A 21,965-nucleotide genomic window follows, 5' to 3' on the forward strand; every position below is an offset into this window, starting at 1 on the left:
GCCAGATGGTTTCCTTGGATTCACACTCCTGAAGGAAGCACAAACATCATCCTCAGATACAGACAAGATGGGATCAACAGGAGACGTGGGGGTGCGGAGGGGTGATTCTTTGCTGCTACTGTCGTCAAATCGGGCATAAAAGGCTTTGAGTCCCTCTGGGAGAGCAGCTTAGCTACCTGCTACTTTACTGGATTTGTAACAGGTTATAGCAGGTTATGGCATTTAGTCCCTGTCTCAGCTGCTGGGTGTTCCTTGTTGTTTCCATTTTCATCCAGAATCTCCACTTCGCCTGGGAAATAACTTTCCACAGTCCTGCTGGATTGATCTGGATCTCTGGACTTAAAAACCTGTGATCTGGCTGTCAGCAGGTTCCGGATTTCATTGTTTATCCAGGACTTCTGGTTGGGGAAAACCCTGTTTGTTACTCAAAAACCTTACTAGGAGTATACAACTGTAATGTTGGATTTGGTACGGATTGGTTTCATATCAATTTTTTTTTGTGAGAAGCATGCTGAGCCTATCAGCTCTATCTAAGCATTAAGTTGAGCTACAAATATAAATAAATATTCCAGAGATTAATGGTTTACTTTGACTTTGTTAATTTTTTTCTAATTTTCCCATTGGCTAGCAAGGTGCCTCTGAACAATTCAATTACAAATTTTTGCCTTTAGTTTTGAAACAATTATAGTGTGTTATGAGCAAAATATAATCATCTGAAGAAATTCAGTGGGTCAAGCAGCATCAGAGGGAGAGAAAGAATTGTCGAAGTCTCAGGCCAGAAATCTTCATGAAGACATTCTCCCACTGAGCTCTTCCAGCAGATTGTTTTTTGCTTAAGATTCCAGCGTTACCATTCTCCTACGTCTGCAGTCTCCAGTCCTTCGTGTGGCTTGAATTGCCTGTGGTAGCATTATGCTTGTGTTTTATTCGCAGTTGCGGTTCATCTCAGAAGATTCTGTATGAATTTACTACTGCGTATCCTTAAAGGTACCAGGACAACTGAATATGGTTGTAAAGATGTGGTTTGATATGCTTTCCTTTAAGAGTTTAGGCAAAAATTGTACACAGCGATAATAATCCCACAGCTTAAACAGTGTGTACTGTCCTCATGAGGAAATTGCTGGGACTGGAAATTTGTAACCAGGAGGAAGATTGAGATGTTCATTCTGATGTTCATTCTTTTGATATCTAAGAGGTTGATGGAAAACTTAATTGAGGAATATAAAGTTACGAAGGACAATAATAAAGGGCCAATCTATGCACATTCTCATTCTTGGAGAGAGCAAGCAGCTGGCATTTAATGAGTGAGAAAGGCAAGGAGAATGAGAGACGGTGCAGTGGGGTAAATCGGGGAAATTGAGAGGGACAGGAAGGTCTTGAGCGAAGATGAAGAATGCTGAGTGGGTGTAGATGTCAAGGAGGAATGGATTCTGAGATTTGTCCCAAGCAGAGGGGAAGTGGGGGGCAGAAGACAGTATGAATTGGTTAGTAAAGGGCTGATGGACACAGGAATGAGGGAGGGAATTGGAGAGGGCTACAGGAAAGCGATGGGTTGTCCAAGAAGTAGATGAAGTCAACGTACAGTGACCATCCCATGGTAAAAGAATTCACACATAGGCATCTTTTATATCTTGAAATTAAATTAATTGCTTAGAACCATTAGAACTGGAGCAAGTCATCCTGCATCTTGATTTTGACAAAGAGGGAGTAAATTAGAAAGGCCTTCTATAGAATTGGCTCCACGAACAATGGATGCTGCCTTCCAGCTGCTTTCTATTTCCTCATTCAGATAGAATGAGTTCTGGTGCTACATTCGGCTGTGTATGTCAAATAGCTATTAAACTCAGACCACATATTGGCCGCACACTATATTGTCACAGCATAATTAATGTTTAATTTGATGTTGTTTAAAGCACATCTTTACAACTTCAATTTTAATTTTTGAATGCAGGTAGAGAAATGGCTTACCGAAAAGTCGATCAGAGATTTCCAATACACACTCAGGATCTGGATACTGAAGAGCTTCCAGTCACTTCTCTAGATTTGGAGTGGGACATGGAAAAGGAGCTGGAAGAAAGTGAGTTTGAAGGCTTTGAGACTGATGATTCAAGAACACACCATTTGGGAAACTCCACTGGAAACACAGAACTTGACATGGAATTTGTACAGCCTTCAATATCACCACGTGGGAGGTTTGAACGTCTGGAAGAAGAATGTGATTATGTGGCACAAACAAGAACAGCACCAAAAGTACAGCAGAACAACTTCCCTAGAAAGGCAAAACTCATTGCTGCAGGGATTACTATATTTATTTGTGGTCTTCTAATAGGTTACTATGGACGGAAGAATATCTCAAAAAATACTTTGGAAAGTAATGCAACCACAACAACAATGCCATCTCCCTCCTCGAGTGGTGAACCTGATGACAGAAAAATCATTCACGATGTCCTCCAGACAATCAGAGGTTCCAGAATCAGGAATTTTTTTAGGTGAGTGTAATTGTGATTCAAAATATTAAGCGAGGTAACAATGAAGCCAAAGTTGGGAAAAAAAAAAGTGGCCATCTTTCTCTGTACACATCTCAAAGATTGGCTCAGTCATTGATGAATTATCATTTAAATTATATTTGTGAATCGTGCTTAAGATTTAATATGTTATGATTAGAAATGACATTTGAACCTGCACCACATTTTATTCATAAATATGTTGAGAATTACATGATAACTTTTGAAATAAAAGATTACACCAATAATTTTCTGACAATAGCAAGATTCAGTATAATATTACTGTTATAATTGTAGGTTACTGAAAAATTCATGGAGAGAAGCATTTGAGCTGCACGATTAATTCGTATCTGTGACGTGATGTGACTATAAAATGTTCCTCTCATTTTTAAATGGGCTTTACGCATGTGATTATGAGGAGTGGGTGTCATTAACAAATTGGATTTAAGGTTCATAATTGCCCTGAGAAGCAGATGTAAGTTTACATGAATTGCAGTAAGTCAGCAATCCATGTCCAAGTTCTTGTCATCGTTTAATTTGGAGGGAAACTTAAAAGTTATGCAGTTACCATAACCTTGTTAGTCTTGTCTTAGTGATGCGCATCAAGTAGGTGTGGCTGAAATTTATGTCTTTCTTTCCATAAAGTAAGTAAACAGCATTATCCATGGCAGTGAGTTTGATATGAGGACCATTATTGGTGATCCATTTCTGTCATTTATTTTTATCAAATGCATGTAGTGCCACCATTAGAGAAGACATTGAGTTTTCATCTCCTTATTTAGCCTTGAGTTTATTGGTATTTAGCAATTACCAACATGTTGTCAACCACTGTCCTAACTTTATAATTAATTATTGATTACTCCCCTCTCCAACCAAGAGGTCAATGGCAGAAGTTTGATGGTGTTTTAAGATTCAGAGGAGGGAGTTGTACATGAATCTTGTCTTTTCGTGAAGATGTAACAACATATCATGGAAAAGCAACTCTGATAGAAAGTTGGCATCTGTTAAAAGTAAAAGATTAAAATTAAATACTGTGAGTAACATGCACTAGGGCAGCTTCTTCCCCTCTTCCGTCAGATTTACGAAAAGACAATGAACGATAGACACTACCTCACGGTCTCCTTTTTTATTTGCGCTATTTATTTATTTTTGAAATGTAATTTATAGCAATACTTGCACTATAATGTGACTGCAAAACAAAAATTCTTGTGACATTTTCATGACATTCATTACTGATACTGGTTTTCACATCTGCCATCTATCAACATCTGCTGATATTCTCCTTCTATTGCCTGAATATATGCTCAGAATTATATATATATATATATATATATATATATTTATATATATGTGTGTTATGAGCTCATGCACTGGTGATCAGGCAGCACTGTTGTCCATTAGTCTGAAGCAACCACACACTTGACTTTAAACATTGCTTGTGACATGTAAACATTCTGCCCTTATTGAGGTCTTCCAATTGTATTTGGATACTGAAATTGTAACATCATGGTTGATTCTGGGTAGGATTCTATTCACATCTCATTTGAACTTTTTGTAATTTTTGCTCTTAAAAATTGGTAGTGATATAAAAGGAATAACATCCAGTCATTCATCATTTTGTTTTATTGAGTCCTTCCAAAATGTGCTCTGTTTTCTGTCTAAAAGGATGAGTTTTTACTCCAACTACTACTCACAATCATTCTTTTAAAATAAACATGGAAATTGTAAGAAACACTCGAGTCTGGAAAGAGAAACAGAGTTAATATTTCAAGTCGAAGAGACTTCATCAGGTTTGAGAAAAAGAGTAATTGTTAATCTTCAGTTGCAGAAAGGGTTGGAAGATATGATTTGGAACAAGAGAGAAGATTTCCACAAAGTTAAACAGAAGATGAAGACACCTGGTTGATAGGTTAATGAGGAGAGGGGCAAAGGAGTATAAAAGTTGCAAAATGTAGAACTGCAGGAAATTCTCAGCCTGTCAGGTCGTCAGGTGAAGAGAGCAAAACTGAGTTAACAGAACAAATTAATAACCAACAGCAGAACTGGCAAATATTTCTATAAAACGACAAATGAGTTTCCTGAATTTGTAGAATTTGATATTGAGTCTGGATGGCGGTTGCATCTCCGAGTGAGTTTCTGTTCCTCTAGTTTAGATTTCAGATTTCAACTGAGATCCAGAATCAGACATTATTGTGTGATATATGGAGAGGTCCCGGAACAAATTTGGTGACCTTGTCAACTCGAGCAGATTGTGGACAATTACATTCAGCAGTTGAAATATTCATAAAATTAAACCATGTAGTGCAGAAAAAAAAAACTATGCCACTCAAAATAATTTACTTGCCAATTCATCCATGTATTTTCTTTAAAATGAACACTGAAAAGATGAATTATTGAATTGTGCATATCAAGATTTTGTGTTGTTTCCCCAGAGAGTCTAAGCTTGCTTTTTCTCCGCATTTGATAAAGCAAGAGCCACAAATGCTGCTGGGTAGTAGCAGATAAAGTCTTTTTTTTTTAACTTTATTTATTCGTTCAAAAAACAAATAATATATAACATATGTAGCAATTAAAGATAAACATGAATTTTTTTTCTATATATATATAGAAAAAAAATGAAAAGAAACCCTCCCCCGCCAACTCTCCTAAGGAGAGCCATAAAGAAAGAAAAAAGAAAGAATATTAAAGAAAAAAATTAAATATACGTATTAAAATCTAATCAATATAAATTGAAATGTAAATATTCTGAATATAACAATCACTTATTAATAAAAAAAATTATAATTATCACGTGAAACATACATAATTTTTTCCATTATTAAACAATATTTCATCTCATTATGCCATCTATTAATATCAATCATATTTGTATCTTTCCACGTCCTAGGAATACATTTTTTTTGCTACGGATAAGTAGCAGATAAAGTCTTGACTTCAAAGAGGATGTTAAAGCAGTTAAATATAAATTTTAAATTTTGTAACAGACTCTCTCGGCCCACGAGCCTGTGCTACCAAATTACCCCCAATTAACCTACAACTCAGTACATTTTGAACGGTTGGAGGAAACTGGAGCACCTGGAGGAAACCCACATAGACACAGGGCGAAGGTACAGACTCCTTACAGACAACACTGGATTCAAACCCCAGTCACTGGGCACGGTAACAGTGCTGCGCTAACCACTAAGCTAACTGTGCTGCCCACGAGATGTGAAGGTTTAGTCAGAGTTTTGAAACAAAAACATGCTGGAAATCCCAGCAAAGAAGTTGTTTTGGTTCACAGCATTGGAGGTTATTTTGTTTCAGATAAAAAAAAGTTTTTGTTCAATTAATCATTCATAGGATGTTGGCATCTCTGGACAGGCCACCTTCCATTGACCATTACTAAATGTCTTGAGAAGTTGGTGGTGAGCTGCCTTTTTTAACATTTTAATAAGACTTTCACTCTTGTTTGGTTGGGAGCTCAGTGGAAGAACTTTGACCCATTGACTGTAAAGGAATGGCAAAGTATATCCAGGTCAGGTTAATGTGCAATTTATAAGCCATTCTCCAGGTAGTGGTCTTTCAAAATACTTGACACCTTTGTCACCCTTGATGGTAGAGTTTATAGCTACTGTTGGAATAGCCTTAATTTTGCATTTTGTAACTTGTCCAGCCTGAAGCTACTTTAGGCTGATGGTAGAGAGAGTAAATAAGGCAGTGGACAGGATGTCATTCAAGTAGATTACTTTGCCCTGAATGGTGCTAATTGTGTTGGAACTGCATTCGTTCAGACCAGTGAAGAATGGTTTGACGAAAAGGTTACGTTTTTTGAAAATACCCAGTGTCTTGACCTGGCGCAACTGGTAATATGACTGAATAGCAGGTCTTGCCTAATGCTGTCATGATTTGCTTCATTTTATGAAAAGATGCAAATAAATTGAAGAATTTGCAATGAAAAGTATATGATAAATTTGACCCTGAGGTAGAAAGAAGGCAGAGAACCAGATTTTACTTTATTAATTTGTATCATAATTTGTCGATAACCCATGACAGTGGTCACTGCTAAGTGGTGAAGTTACAGCGATCTCCACTAACCTTGAAGAAAACTACCTTATAAAATCTGTGGTGTTTGTGGCAAAGATCTGCTCTCTTCTGACATCATTTGCAATATGATGTAGGTTCAATGATCTATCTGGTGCCATTATCTGTGACTACAACATTAACCACCCAGCTCCTCAAGCTAAAGTAATTTTACAGCAAAAAAAAATCATGAGGTTGGAAATCCATCTATGATGTAAATAGATTAAAGGTTATTAAATTATACCATACAGTAAAACTCTGGTAAATGGCACCTATGGGGATTGGTAGCTGCTGGATAAATGAATTTTATGGTTGCTTGAGGTTGTGCGTTGCCTGATTGGTGAACTAATAGTGAGGTGTTCCAATTTTAAACTTCCATATTTTTTACCTATTTATTTTCCGCAATTTCTTTGCTAGTTGCTCGAGACTGCAGGTTGCTTGAATTCTGGATAACAGGTGTTTTACTGTATTTATTGAAGTAAAGGCTTTAATTGCACAGGGGTGCAAAATAACTTTGACTCTCCGTACAGCAGTATTTTCCAGTGGTGGGCTCTTGAACGAAAACTCATTTGATGCTCTGTGAACCATGTAATCATCAGCCTGATGGCTCACGTTAAAAAGAAGCTTGATTGTTAAAATTCCAGGTTACGTTTTCAAACAAGCAACATGAGGTAAAATGCATCAATCTCTTCAAATGTTTGGATTGATTCCATTGAAGTTTAAAAGATAACCTTATTCGATTCAAACTTAGAACCACTTTATTGTTCTTTCATATGTTAAGTTGTTAAATTTTTCTGGCATAATTTCCACCTTCAAAAATGCTTGAAAAAAATCTTCATGTACACATTTCAGGTAAGAATAAAATTGATCTGGATTTTTCTTACGAAGAGTGAGTCAAATAATCTGCTTAAATGCACAGATAATCAAGGATATTTGAAAAAGGTACAAGTACTGAAGGGTGAAATGGAGCCCTCATAATCCACTTTGTTTCATTGTATCATTCCTTAAAGATATGGTGAAACATAATACATAATTTAAATCATTTTTTGGGAAGGTTTATAATTTTTGTTAAAAATTGTGAATAGTTTCTTCGATGTATATTTATGAAATCTCCAAAGGAAGAAGCTTCTGGCAGGATTACAGTTGAAAGGTAATACATTTTCAGTACTGACTAAGAAAATGTTTCCTTTCTCTTCTTGTATGAAATATATACACACTCAAGGATTCGTGAGGTGAATTCTGTACAAAACGGCTGCTGGAATGATGTGCTTAATGGTAACTCTTCAAATTCTGTTCTTTTTTTCAACAAATAAGGTGAGGAATATCATAACTAGGGGAAGAAAGTGTTCCTGTTTATCACGCTGATGGCATTCAGCTCTCCTCACAATTTGGTTCTCCTGAGGATTTTAAGCAACAATGCTCAAACAAAAACAGAACATGCTAAAAACACTGTGCAGATGGGCAGATAGGACAGAATGAGCAAGAGAGTTAACATTTCAGGTCAGAGTCCCTTATGTTACAGCATCTTTTATTTTAGTTTACAATTTTATGGATCTGCAGGATTTAAAAAAAATAATTTACTGTTTGTGATAGTACAGATTCTATCACCAATGTGTATATGTACATATGTACAGTTGGTACATATGATTGGCTGAGAGTGTAGCCACACCTACTGGCAGGTCTTAAAGGATTGCTCCTAGCCAGACCAGGTCATTCTGGACTGGTCGACCTACTTGTGATATGTTCCAGTCTTTTAGTTAATAAAAGCCTTGGTTTGGATCAACGTCTTTGGTTCTTTCGACGCGCATTACACTGTTTTTCAGATTTCGGATTTATTGATATCACATTCAACCCTGAGATTCCTTTTCCTGCAGGCGAGGCAGAATTACCACTTATTGGTAGTGCAAAAAAAACTGTGCACAATTTGCACATGTAAACAAATAGACAAATGTAAACAACTGTGTAATACAGAGGAAAAAGAAAACAAACAATAAAGTGCAAAAGTAAGAGTCCTTAAATGAATCCTTGATTGAGTTAATTGTTGATTCTGATGATGGAGAGGTAACAGCTATTCCTGAACCTGGTGGTGTGAGTCATGAGGCATGTATACCTCTTTCCTGATGGTAGCAACAAGAACAGAGCATGTGCTGGGTGATGTGGATCCATGTAGATGTTTTCGATGGTATTTATTCCTCCACCATCCATCTGATGTCATCCTTTCAGGAATCGTTATTGAGCCACATGAACTAAAAAAAAATGAATGCATTGTTTGTTGTTTCTGAAAAAAACTGTCATTTTACCGTGATTTATGACACAAACTGGCCAACTTGTACAATGAAACATTATTACATTTATAAAAAAGGAATATATAATACACATGCAAGTAAACTTAAAAACTAATTTCCTGTTATCTTGCATTTGATATATTTGGTGTGGACTCTGGGAATAAGTGCACATGAGTACTCGGCCTCATTCCCTGCCACACTTGTTTCCACATGCTCCCACATTTCTGGCCATGTTCTGTCTGTACACCTAACAATGTCTGGTCACGCTCATGCCTCTGGCTCCTGAGTTACATGGGTCAATACAGTGGGGAAGGTGAGCAAATAAAGCTCTATTAGTTGTCAACTTGTCCAGTTAGTTACTCAGCCACCATGTATAGACATGTTACAATAGTTGACCCATTGAGTTAAGTGACTGAAAAATCCATTGCAATTTTCTCATGTCTTCCCATACTGATGGCTAAAAAAAACCCATTACAATTAATTTCTGGTTTGTAGCAGCATTCATGATACAGAGATCTATCTTCATAACTATAATTTCAGGAAAGACAACAGAGAAAAGCCTGGTAATACACATTTGAGCCTAATACCAGTGATGGGGAAGAAGGAAGGGAATTTTAAAAAATTCTGAAGGAGATCCTGTCTGACCAAATTGCTTGAATTATTTGAAGAGGTAATAAAATATATCAGTGAGTGAGGGAAATGTGTACGATTTACATAGATATGATTTACATAGACCTTTGACAAGGCCCCACTTGGATGATTGGTTCAAAAGGCTTGGGCCCATGGGATCCAAGGCAAGTGGGCAACTGGAACTAAAACTGGCTTTGCAATTGGAGATAGATAATGATGGTAGAGAGTTGTTTTTGTGATTTGTTATCAATGGTATCCCATAAGGATTGGTGTCAGGACCCTAGTTGTTTTCAAATCCTTAGATATGGATGTGGGCAACATGATCCATAATTTCATTGCTGATAGTGTGTAAGGTTGTTGTAGAATGTAGGATGATCTCAATATCTTGCTGAAATGATCTGATAAATGGCAGATGGACTTTAATACAGACAGATATTAGGATGCATTTTCAGATGCCAGGACATTCAATGAGTGGTAGTGAGGAACAGAATGACCTTGGAGTACAAATGTATAGATCTTTGAAGATGGCAAAAAAGGCCGATAATGTGGTTAGGAAGGCATTTGTGATGCTGCTTTTCATTTGTCGGACCACTAAATGCAAGAGTAGGAAGGTTATCCTCCAATTTTATAAAATCCCTGGTTAGACCTCAGCTGGAGTACTGCATGCAGTACAGGTCACCATGCTACAGCAAGGACAGGGTGCAGAGGTGATTCATCTGGGATGTAGGGTTTCAATTCTGAGGAGAGACAGGAGACGTTGAATCTGTACTCCCTGGAGTGGAGGAGTTGAGAGGGAGCATGATTGAGGAATATAAAATTGAGGAGTATAGAGAGGATAAAGTCCAGGAAATGTTTCCTTGTGTCAGAGGTAGATACAATTAGGAGACAGAGATTTAGATTGAGGAGGAAGAGATTTGGAGGGAATATGAGAAGGGGGGGGGGGGGCACCTTCATTGAGAGACTAATAGGTTCCTGGAATGCCCTGGCTGAGAGAGTAGTTGAAGCAGGGTTGCTGACAGCATTTAAGAGGTATCTAAATGAACATTTGAATTATTTTGGCATACAAGTTGATGGACCATGTACTGGAAGATAGGATTAATATGGATGGATACCCTCTGATTGAATTGGAATAATTGGCCGAATAACTTCTTTCCATGCTGTACGAGTTTAGTCCATCCCCATCTTAAATGTTATTTTGACCCTACTCAGAACATATTATTCCAACTATGATCTATTTTTATCAAACTAAGCATGTGATTCAATACATTGTTTCAAAGTATTTCTCTTATGTTAGTGTGGTGCATCTTCTGTACAATAGCTCCAGTTTCATAATTATGTGCTGTTGTGGATTGCAAGAAGTGAGGTGCAGAGCTACTGCATGTCATTTCTTCTTCAAGCTTTGAGGAATTCAAAAACTTCATGTGATGACAGGCTCTGTGAAAATAAATGGTGTGCATTCTGAAGTTCTTAATTTATTTTTTTAAATCATTTTTGAGCAGATGATTATAATTAGTGATGTATCTTTTCTCTAAATAATTATCTCAGCTCACCAATACAATTTTGTTATTGCGAAGCAGTCCTTGAGCACAATAAGAAACCCATGCAGGAACAGAAAACTGGAATGCTCGTGTTTATGAAGTGCCAATTTAGTTGTTTTGTCAGCATGGTGAATCCAACCCGATTTCTGGAAAATACTTGTTCAAATTCCAAAGGTAATCATCGATGAGCTCTGTTAATACTAATAGAAAAAGTATCTTTTCCTATAGGATACATGACCTAAATTCCCATCCAATTTCTGTGATTCAGGTATGACAAGAATTTATCCAGCTATCCTTTTAAATGTTTGCAGTGATTAATCCCACCATACAAGCAAAAATGATTATTCCAAAGGTTGATGCAAGGAAAACTTAACTCTAACTTAACTCTGAGTTTGCATTTTATTTAAATTTTATCACATGGAATCTGGCCCAATATGTAAAAGCCAAATGATTCAGATTAATTTGAATCTGTAACTGGTTTAGTGAAAAGAAGCAGAGATTAATAGTTGAGGATTGTTAGAAGTCTGTGACCAGTGGGAATAGTGCTGGAACCTCATTTATTATGCACATGAATGATCAGGTTATGATTGTTGGAGGAAAGATTAATAAGTGTAAATGACAAAAAAATAGTTGTGGTCTTCGGTTACAGAATGATCATTGCTGGGACTGGTGCAATAGGAGATAAAATTTAATCCTGAAAAATGTGTAGCAATGTATTTTGTGGGGACTAATGAGGACAGAATATACATCATAGATCAGATGTCTTTTTTCAAATATTTTATTTAATTTTTTTTCATACATTTCTTTTTCTTTGGCTTGGCTTCGCGGACGAAGATTTATGGAGGAGTAATGTCCACGTCAGCTGCAGGCTCGTTTGTGGCTGACAAGTCCGATGCGGGACAGGCAGACACGGTTGCAGCAGTTGCAAGGGAAAATTGGTTGTTTGGGGTTGGGTGTTGGGTTTTTCCTCCTTTGTCTTTTGTCAGTGAGGTGGGCTCTGCGGTCTTCTTCAAAGGAGGTTGCTGCCCGCCGAACTGTGAGGCGCCAAGATGCACGGTTTGAGGCGATATCAGCCCACTGCCGGTGGTCAATGGGGCAGGCACCAAGAGATTTCTTTAGGCAGTCCTTGTACCTCTTCTTTGGTGCACCTCTGTCATGGTGGCCAGTGGAGAGCTCGCCATATAACACGATGTTGGGAAGGCGATGGTCCTCCATTCTGGAGATGTGACCTACCCAGCGCAGTTGGATCTTCAGCAGCGTGGATTCGATGCTGTCGGTCTCTGCCATCTCGAGTACTTCGATGTTGGAGATGAAGTCGCTCCAATGAATGTTGAGGATGGAGCTGAGACAATGCTGGTGGAAGCGTTCTAGGAGCCGTAGGTGATACCGGTAGAGGACCCATGATTCGGAGCCAAACAGGAGTGTGGGTATGACAACGGCTCTGTATACGCTAATCTTTGTGAGGTTTTTCAGTTGGTTGTTTTTCCAGACTCTTTTGTGTAGTTTTCCAAAGGCGCTATTTGCCTTGGCGAGTCTGTTGTCTATCTTGTTATCGATCCTTGCATCCGATGAAATGGTGCAGCTGAGATAGGTAAACTGTTTGACCGTTTTGAGTTTTGTGTGCCCGATGGAGATGTTGGGGGGGCTGGTAGTCATGGCGGGGTGCTGGCTGATGGAAGACCTCAGTTTTCTTCAGGCTGACTTCCAGGCCAAACATTTTGTCAGTTTCCGCAAAACAGGACATCAAGCGCTGAAGAGCTGGCTCTGAATGGGCAACTAAAGCGGCATTATCTGCAAAGAGTAGTTCACGGACAAGTTGCTCTTGTGTCTTGATGTGAGCTTGCAGGTGCCTCAGATTGAAGAGACTGCCATCCATGCGGTACCGGATGTAAACGGCGTCTTCATTGTTGAGGTCTTTCATGGCTTGTTTCAGCATCATGCTGAAGAAGATTGAAAAGAGGGTTGGTGCGAGAACGCAGCCTTGCTTCACGCCATTGTTAATGGAGAAGGGATCAGAGAGCTCATTGCTGTATCTGACCTGACCTTGTTGGTTTTCATGCAGTTGGATACCCATGTTGAGGAACTTTGGGGGGCATCCGATGCGCTCTAGTATTTGCCAAAGCCCTTTCCTGCTCACGGTGTCGAAGGCTTTGGTGAGGTCAAAAAAGGTGATGTAGAGTCCTTTGTTTTGTTCTCTGCACTTTTCTTGGAGCTGTCTGAGGGCAAAGACCATGTCAGTAGTTCCTCTGTTTGCGCGAAAGCCGCACTGTGATTCTGGGAGAACATTTTCGGCGACACTAGGTATTATTCTATTTGTGAGAATCCTAGCGAAGATTTTGCCTGCAATGGACAGCAGCGTGATTCCCCTGTAGTTTGAGCAGTCTGATTTCTTGCCTTTGTTTTTGTACAGGGTGATGATGATGGCATCACGAAGGTCCTGAGGCAGCTTTCCTTGGTCCCAGCAGAGCTTGAAAAACTCATGCAGTTTGGCATGCAGAATTTTGCCGCCAGCCTTCCAGACCTCTGGGGGTATTCCATCCATACCTGCTGCTTTGCCACTTTTCAGTTGTTCATTTGCCTTTTATGTCTCTTCCCGGGTGAGGACCTCATCCAGCTCTAGCCTCAAGCAATTAATTAATTAATTAATAAGCCTTAATTAATTAATTAATTAACAATTATATAAAACAATAAGTATTTTAAATTTAAGAGAGTTCCAATAATTAACATGATGGTTATAACCCTTCCCCTTCCCTCCCATACCCTTCCTCCCTAAACCTCCCACCCCTAAATAAATTTATATATATATATAAAAAAATATATAATAACATAAAGTAAAGAAAAGAAAAGAAAAATAGCTTCATAGATTGCTCAGAGGATTGCTTTCCAACATGCAGGACTCCAGGTTTATATGATCAATTTTGGGAAGAAGATTAACACCGATCTCAAGAGGCTGGTAGAACACCTATACATATTTATGCCTAAAATTTAAATATACAAGCTTCAAATTTGCAAAAAATATACCATATTTATTTTGCAAATTTTATGTAATTTTCAGTGTAGATGTCTGAAGACACCAGCAAAGATTAATAAGGTGTTGATCAAGACATTAGGGATAATTCAGTCATTTGGCAAGGCCAGGCATGTGTCTGATCTCATTGAAGATGAGATTGCTGAGGGGGTGGCTGACTGAGATGTACAAAATTATTGGGCATGATTCAAGTGACGCTTGTCCCTTGCAGTAGATTTATAACTAGAGGGCACATTCTGAGATCGGGGATATATGATTTAGAAGAGATCTGAGGAAAGGAGGCTGGTGAAAATTTTAGAACTTGCTGCCTAATGGATTGTGGATGTAGGTACTCTCACAACATTTAAAACTTATTTGGTTGAGCACTTGAAATATTGTTTTATGGAATATTGAAATCCGAGTATATAAATAGGCACTTGATGTGTACATGGACACAATGGGCAGAATGGTATGTTTCAGTGCTTTCTTGACATGAACTTTGTGACTCTTCAAACAATAATTGTCATTTAAGCAAACACCAATGTCATTTGTTATCTGTTCGTGCATCCTTTTTGAGAAATACACTGTTTTGTTATTCCTCATCATTCATCTGACAAATTGAATATTTTCATGCTTGGGTGTATTACAAAAATTCTACCCATTTCGCCAATCTGCCTTTGTCCCCTGAAGTCTGTTACAACTCTGATCATTATCAGAATTTTGCATCATCTAATTTGAAATAATACTTGGGATATGATATTTAAAGCATTGAAGTATATAATAAAAAGGCATCCTGCACGATTTTACCAATTGCATGCTCCTTTCACTCTGGCAAACAACTCATTACTGACACTACTTGCTGCTTGTCCTCCTGTGCTCCTGTTATATCGTGTCAATTTTTCTTTGACATCCAATACACATCCATCTCAATTTTGCTTCAATGTAGCTTTTAGTAACATCATCAAAGAATTTAATTAAGATGATCAGTCATAATTTGCCTTGAACATTCATGCTGGTTTTCATTAATTTATGAATAGTTTTCCAAGATCAATGTGACATTCATTTCTTACATTTACCTCAATAGAATTTCAAATGCCAAATATTTTGAAAAGGTCATTAGTATCTTTTCAAAATTGGTTTGCCGTCATCTTCACTATGGTCCATAATTCTCTTAAATTTTATGACAATTCTCAGTTTAAAAATTGTTGGTTCTAACACTGATCATCATCTTTTATCAAATCGAACAACTACTTTTAGTTCCTTATGCAATGGGATCCCACTATTTGTCACATCTTCCCTTTCCACCTTCCACTGGGACCACTTTATCCATGATTCTCATTTCATCCCTACCCCCAACATCTCCCTGATCTCTGGCATTTTCCTTTGGTCCCATGGTACATATTCAGTAGCATTTCCCTCACTACCGACCAGGGAACATGCCTTTCTGGATGAGACAAACTTTCAGGGGCATCTTCTTTAACTTTGTCCACTGAATTCAGTGCTTCCAATATGGCTCCTCTACCTTAAGCCATAGAACATAGACAGGCCCATCAGCCCAACTCATCCAAGATGATTTTCTGTGCGGACCCATTTGCTTGCATTTGGTGCACAACCTGCTAAGCCCTTCCTAGCTATGTCTTTTCCAGATTGCAAATGTACCTGCTTTTATGGCTCATTCTGAGTGAAAATGTGGCTCCTCAAGACCATCTTAAATCTCTTCCCTCTCACCTTAAACCTATGCCCTCTAAGTGTTTAACCATTGACAATGGAGAAAAGACTGTGAGCATTTATTCATGTCTTTCATGATTTTATAAATTTCTAAGTGGTCACCTTTTAACCTCCTATGTTCTAGGAAATAAAAATTCAGTTTATGCAACCTCTGCCTATAACTCAAGTCCTCCAGTCCCAGCAGGTGAATTTCATTTGCACCCCTTCCAACTTGTATCCTTCTTATAGCTGGGTGACCAGAACTTAACATCACACTCCAATTATGGTCTTGCCAATGTAGAATCATCATGCTCTAACATTTGTGCTCAATAATATTCCCAATGAAGGAAAGTGTGGTTTCTTCACCCCTCTGCGCACCTGAATCATGGCCTACAGGGAACTATATATGTGTATGCCATGGGTCTCTCTATTCCACAACATGCTCCAAGTCTCTGCCATTTACTGTATAAGTCCTATTTGGTTTGACTTACCAAAATCTAACACTTTACACTTGTCAGAGTTAAATTCTATTTGCCACTCCTTGGCCCAGCTTTCTTAGATCCTATTATTAACTTGGATATCCTTCCTTATTGTCCACTGTACCAACAATTCTGGTGTCATTTTCAAATTAACTAACCATATTAGCTACATTGTCATCCAAATTATTAATACAGATAACAAACAACAGTAGCCTGCAGTTTACACTGGTCATAAGCCTCCCATCAGTAAGCAGTTTTGAATCCAATTGAGCAGGCCACCTTGGCTCCCATATGATCTAACCTTCCAGATTGACTTGCCACATGGGACCTTGTCGAAGGTCTTACTTAGGTTTATCTATGCAATCTCCACTGCTTTCATCAATCCTCTTGTTCATCTCTTCAAAATACTTGTGAAATTCACGAGACATGATATCTAACAAATTTGTCAAGACCAAGGGCAGATCAGATGATTGCTTTGCAAAGCATCACCTCTTTGTTTGTTATGACCATCATGAGCGCCCAGTTGCATGCCATTTCAGCTCACCTCCCCTTCCCACCATGTTTTATGGCTTCTCACCGTGATTACTTTCCCAAGCTTTATGTATTTACTGAATTTTGTCCCTTGGTTAAAACTATTTAGCACCTTCTTTCCACTCCTCCCAAGATGTATGTCATTACTGTTTAAAAAGCCACTACATTAATCAAGTTCGCCCAAATCTCACAGAGCTTTGTGCTTTGGCACTGTGTCTCTGCGAATATGCCTCTAATAGCCAGCCTTTTGAAACTGCTCATTTGTTACACAACCATAATAATATCTATTTACATAGATAGCACATTTCTTGACCATTTCGGCTTTTAGGTTAATTTTCAATTAAGCCTATTCAACCCACCCAACCCATCAATGTCTCCCTGCTTCAGCAGGCGCTCATGATTCCCATGCCTTGCCTTTCGTTTAAAGCTTTCTATATCAGAGGATTACATTATGATGTGCTTTTCTTGTGTAGGCCGGGTAAATTGATTAGTTTACAAATAACCAGTATTTCTATTACAATGAATTATTTTTAATTCACGCAATTATATTTGTGAAAACATTTTGATCACTTGCGTGTTAATGGTCTGACAAATTACTTTGTAATTAAGAATGCAATGTGCAGGACTTGACCTATTAGTGCATAAACATTTCAAAATTTGTGGATTCTCAGTTTACATCACATGTTCGACCAGTAGATCATAGGTTGTAAGATTAAACTTCCACCAGTAAATGCTGTGGCTGTGGAAAGTTATGATGGTAATCTTTAGTCTAATCAAAACCTCTGATCAGTTTTATAGCTCTATTGTGTGACCCTGTGCACTGAGAAGATTAAGAACTTCAGTCTGGCCACACTTTGTTGATGAGATGAAATAGTCTGTGCATCAAATGCTGCTTCATGCTCCAGACCTATGTGGTGCTTAGTAGCCTTTATTGTGTTTCATCATTAAATGGCTTGCAGTAAAAAATGAATGAAGAAAGCCAAGATAATGATACAGTATGAATTAGAATATTATAATGCTAATTGGGTACATTTTTAAAAGCAATGGAGAAATGATGTTGAAATTTTTTTTTAAACTTCTCTTGAAGCTGGTGAGATACACTGCAAATGAAAACAATAAATTTGCTGAGATGCATTGCAAATGAGAACAGTAAATTTGCTGCGAGACTAAATTGATGGTTCCCAAGGGAAGTGATTTCAAATGAAAGTTTCTTGAAAGTTGCTGGATCAATGGCCATGTCTGAGGCTTGGTGACTGATGAAAAAATTTCCTCCTCAGTTTCAGGTCTGCTTGCTCAAAAACAGCTCACAGTTTTCTCGTGAAAATATTAAATGATTCTCAGGTACCTAGAAACTTCTCTTCATAATTGGATTTTTGATTATAACAATATTATCCTGGATTGGTTCTGTATTTGTTCTGGGTGTTCCATTTTTATTTATCATAGAGTTTAATGTATTACCTTAAGACAAATGTTACATGTATCTGATGGGATGTCAAATTACATTATTGTGGTCCCCGTTATCAACTGTTCAGTCAGTATATTACTGTATAACCATTTCATTGTTTAACATTGCATGATACTTGTGCTAAATATTCCCTCCAGTTTATCTGTTTACAATGTTCAGATATCTGATTTGAAAGTTACTTCATTGTTAATACATATAAGAGGATGTAAACCAAAGAAAACATAATTTGCTGGGGCTTCAAGAATTTAAAATGTAAGTAGATCAAAAAATGCAAAATAGTTGATTACTGTACTGCAATGCAAATGTTCTTGTATAATAGGCTTGTAGAAACCTTAGATCGATAGATAATTAGTATTACAGATTAACAGAGGAAATCACACATCAATTTTAAGCCCACCCAGCTATTTAACTACCGTATGCTTCCTCACTCACACCTTGAGTATTCTATTCTAACAGGTTCCCTTTTTATCGTCACATCTGTTTCTCTGGAGACACTGTCCAAATCAGTTCTCTTGAGATCTCTGTCCATTTATTCTGCTTCTCCTCTCATTATCACTCTTCTGGAATCATTATGGATCATTTCTGCCTTTCCAAAGAAATTAATAGATAGAGGTTAATCTAGATATGGAATGGAATTCATTGGAGAAAGCCATATGAAATTCAAAGTTCAGATTTATTGTCAGAGTACTCACACGTCATCACATACAACATTGAGATTCTTTTTCCTGTGGGCCAGTCAGAATTTCTACTTATCGATCATATAACCAAACTTTGGGTTATATTGACTAATTTTTCCTGATATTTGATATTTTCAATTGATGACTGAGTAATAAGGTAAAAAAAAGCCAATTTTGGGCTGTTGTAATTGAAAAATGGTTCTTCACATAAAATATGACTAAGTACAGTATTCAATAATATTGTTATTTAATGTACTGATCCTTACTTTTCAAATCATTATTTTCACTGAAGGCACAAATAAATTTTCTTTAAGGTGCACATAAAGTAAGGCTTAAAATGGTTACTTGTTCAGAATTATTTGATTGATTGATACCCTGAAATCTTGGTTTACTTCTGAGTTCTTCTTCATCACAGAAGCCAGCTTTCAGTCAATTTATTGTACTCCATATAGTATCAAGCATCAGAAGAGAGCACCGGATGCAACAAAGGCTAACATCCTGGCTGTAATAAAAGCCAGGATAAATCTAACCCTCCCAGTTAATGCATCATCAGTAAAGTGAGGCAAAGTTTGGTGAACTGTTTTTATCTCTCCTTCTTCCTTGCATCAAATGGCACTTACTGGTCAAAAATGTGCTCACCGAAGTTCAGTTTCAGTTTTGCAAGGACAACTTCACTCCAAAACAATTCACAGCACTTGTTCCTGCAGGAGTTCCTGAGGACTCGACTATCCTCAGATGCTTCATCAATGACTTTCCTTCCATCATGAGATCAGAGGTTCCCCTGAAAATCAAGATTCTTGATCCTAACTTTGCTTTGTCTTCATTATTAATTTCAGGTTATCTTTCTGCTTCTGTGAAGCACTTTGTGATTATGAAATGTATAATATTACTGTATTTTGAAGTTTAAGCTCAATTGCCTTGTTTAACAATTTTATTTTGTATTGTTGTACATTTAAATTAAAAACAGGATAGTAGTGTTTAAAACCATTTAAAATGCCTTTAGAAGTTCAAGGATAGCACACAGGTGCATTTGCAACTCTGATAATCTACATTTGAACTACAGAAGGTCAATGGCTATCAAAATTATGACTGTAGATGAATGAAGGCACTTCTTTTTAAAAAGAAGTGCCATTTTCTTTCATTTTATTCAATTGTACATGAATGTGATATTCACAAAAGCCTCTGTTATATTTTCAAGTTAGTTCTGAGTTGCAAATTACAGTTAAACTAGTGAATATGTTCTTCTTCAGATGTTAGCCAAGGATGGGGTAAAATCATAATGCATTTCAGTGCTTCAGTGTTGCTGTCAGGCTGAGTTGTGATAGCCCCTCATCATGTGAGTGCATTAAAACTTTGTGAGCCTGACTCAAAACATATTCACTTGAGTGTTCTGCCGGTGGCAATTGAATTATGTCCTTGTGTAAGTCAGTACCTTTAGGACAGTGGTTCCCAACCTTTTACTTTCCACTCACATACCACATAGTATTTCCTATGCCATGTGTTCTGTGATTAGTAAGGGATTGCTTAAGGTGGTAAGTGAGTGGGAAGGGAAGGTTGAGAATCACTGCTCTGGACCCAATTATTACTGAAATATTTTGCTTGAGAAAAATTGTCATTGGCCCATTTCCTTTGGAGTTATGAAACTGTGCACATAACGAGTCAATTAGGTACAATCAAAACAGTGGTTTTCAACCTTTCTTTTTCTTTCCACCCACAGAGCACTTGTGGTGTAGGGAATACTTAAAGTGGTATGTGAGTGGAAAGAAAAAGGTTGGGAACCACTGCTTTAGGAGAAGGAAAGAAAATTGCAAAGGATGCAAAATGGAAAAATTATTAATCTTATGCTAAGTTGCATTTCATGAGCATCCAAAGTATTTAAAGTCAGCATTTACAGCCAAAGGTTTGACAAAAAATAAGGTGCAAAGTTCAGAAGCAATAAAATAATTGGTGAAGAGATTTTTTTAAATTATAGTTCAAAGTTCAAATTCATTGATAGGGGTACATACATGACATCACCGACAACCCTGAGATTCCTTTTCCTTTGGCCCAGGCAAAATTTCTAATTTTTGGTAGTGCAAAAAAATGTACTTAAGAGAATGTATGTATAGAAAAGAGAGAAATGTAAACAAAGAAAGAAGTGTAAACAAGCTGACTGTGCAATGCAAAAAATAAATATTCAATAATAAATAATTTGCAAAGTAAGAGTGAGTCTGATTTAACATAGCATATATATAACATAACAATTACAGCACGGAAACAGGCCATTAGGCCCTTCTAGTCCGCACCGAACCAAACACCCCTTTCTAGTCCCACCTCCCTGCACAATTCCCATAACCCTCCATCTTCTTCTCATCCATATACCTGTCCAACCTTTTCTTAAATAATACAATTGACTCCGCCGCCACTATTTCTCCCGGAAGCTCATTCCACACGGCTACCACTCTCTGAGTAAAGAAGTTCCCCCTCATGTAACCTCTAAACCTCTGCCCCTTATTTCTTAACTCATGTCCTCTTGTTTTAATCTTTCCTCCTCTTAACGGAAATAGTCTATCCACATCCACTCTGTCTATCCCTTTCATAATCTTAAATACTTCTATCAAATCCCCTCTCAACCTTCTACGCTCCAAAGAATAAAGACCTAATCTGTCCAATCTCTCCCTATACTCTAGATGCTTAAACCCAGGTAACATTCTGGTAAACCTTCTCTGCACTCTCTCCACTCTGTTTATATCCTTCCTATAATTAGGCGACCAGAACTGCACACAGAACTCCAAATTAGGCCACACCAACGTCTTATACAATCTCAACATCACCTCCCAACTCCTATATTCCATGCAATGATTGATAAAGGCCAGCATACTAAAAGCCTTCTTCACCACCCTATTCACGTGAGTTTCTACCTTCAGGGAACGATGTACCGTTACTCCTAAATCTTTCTGCTCTTCTGTATTCATCAATGCTCTCCCATTTACCACGTATGTCCTATTCTGATTCTTCTTACCAAAATGAAGCACCTCACACTTATCAGCATTAAATTCCATCTGCCATTTTTCAGCCCACTTTTCTAAGCAGCCCAAATCCCT

The 21,965-nt window shown here is 37.7% G+C and overlaps 1 protein-coding gene across 13 annotated transcripts in view; it reads left to right on the plus strand.

Annotated features, from left to right (window-relative positions):
* Positions 1–21,965, plus strand: part of LOC138742470 (inactive N-acetylated-alpha-linked acidic dipeptidase-like protein 2) — a 658,708-nt gene that overhangs the window by 233,137 nt on the left and 403,606 nt on the right. For all 13 annotated transcript variants that reach the window (XM_069896945.1, XM_069896944.1, XM_069896943.1 and 10 more), the window contains one exon: positions 1,952–2,489. In XM_069896945.1, coding sequence (XP_069753046.1) covers positions 1,960–2,489 — 530 coding nt within the window. In that variant the 5' untranslated portion in view covers positions 1,952–1,959. The remainder of the gene's footprint in view (positions 1–1,951; positions 2,490–21,965) is intronic.

The sequence above is a fragment of the Narcine bancroftii genome, chromosome 9 (assembly GCF_036971445.1).
Source record: "Narcine bancroftii isolate sNarBan1 chromosome 9, sNarBan1.hap1, whole genome shotgun sequence".
Classification (NCBI taxonomy): domain Eukaryota; kingdom Metazoa; phylum Chordata; class Chondrichthyes; order Torpediniformes; family Narcinidae; genus Narcine; species Narcine bancroftii.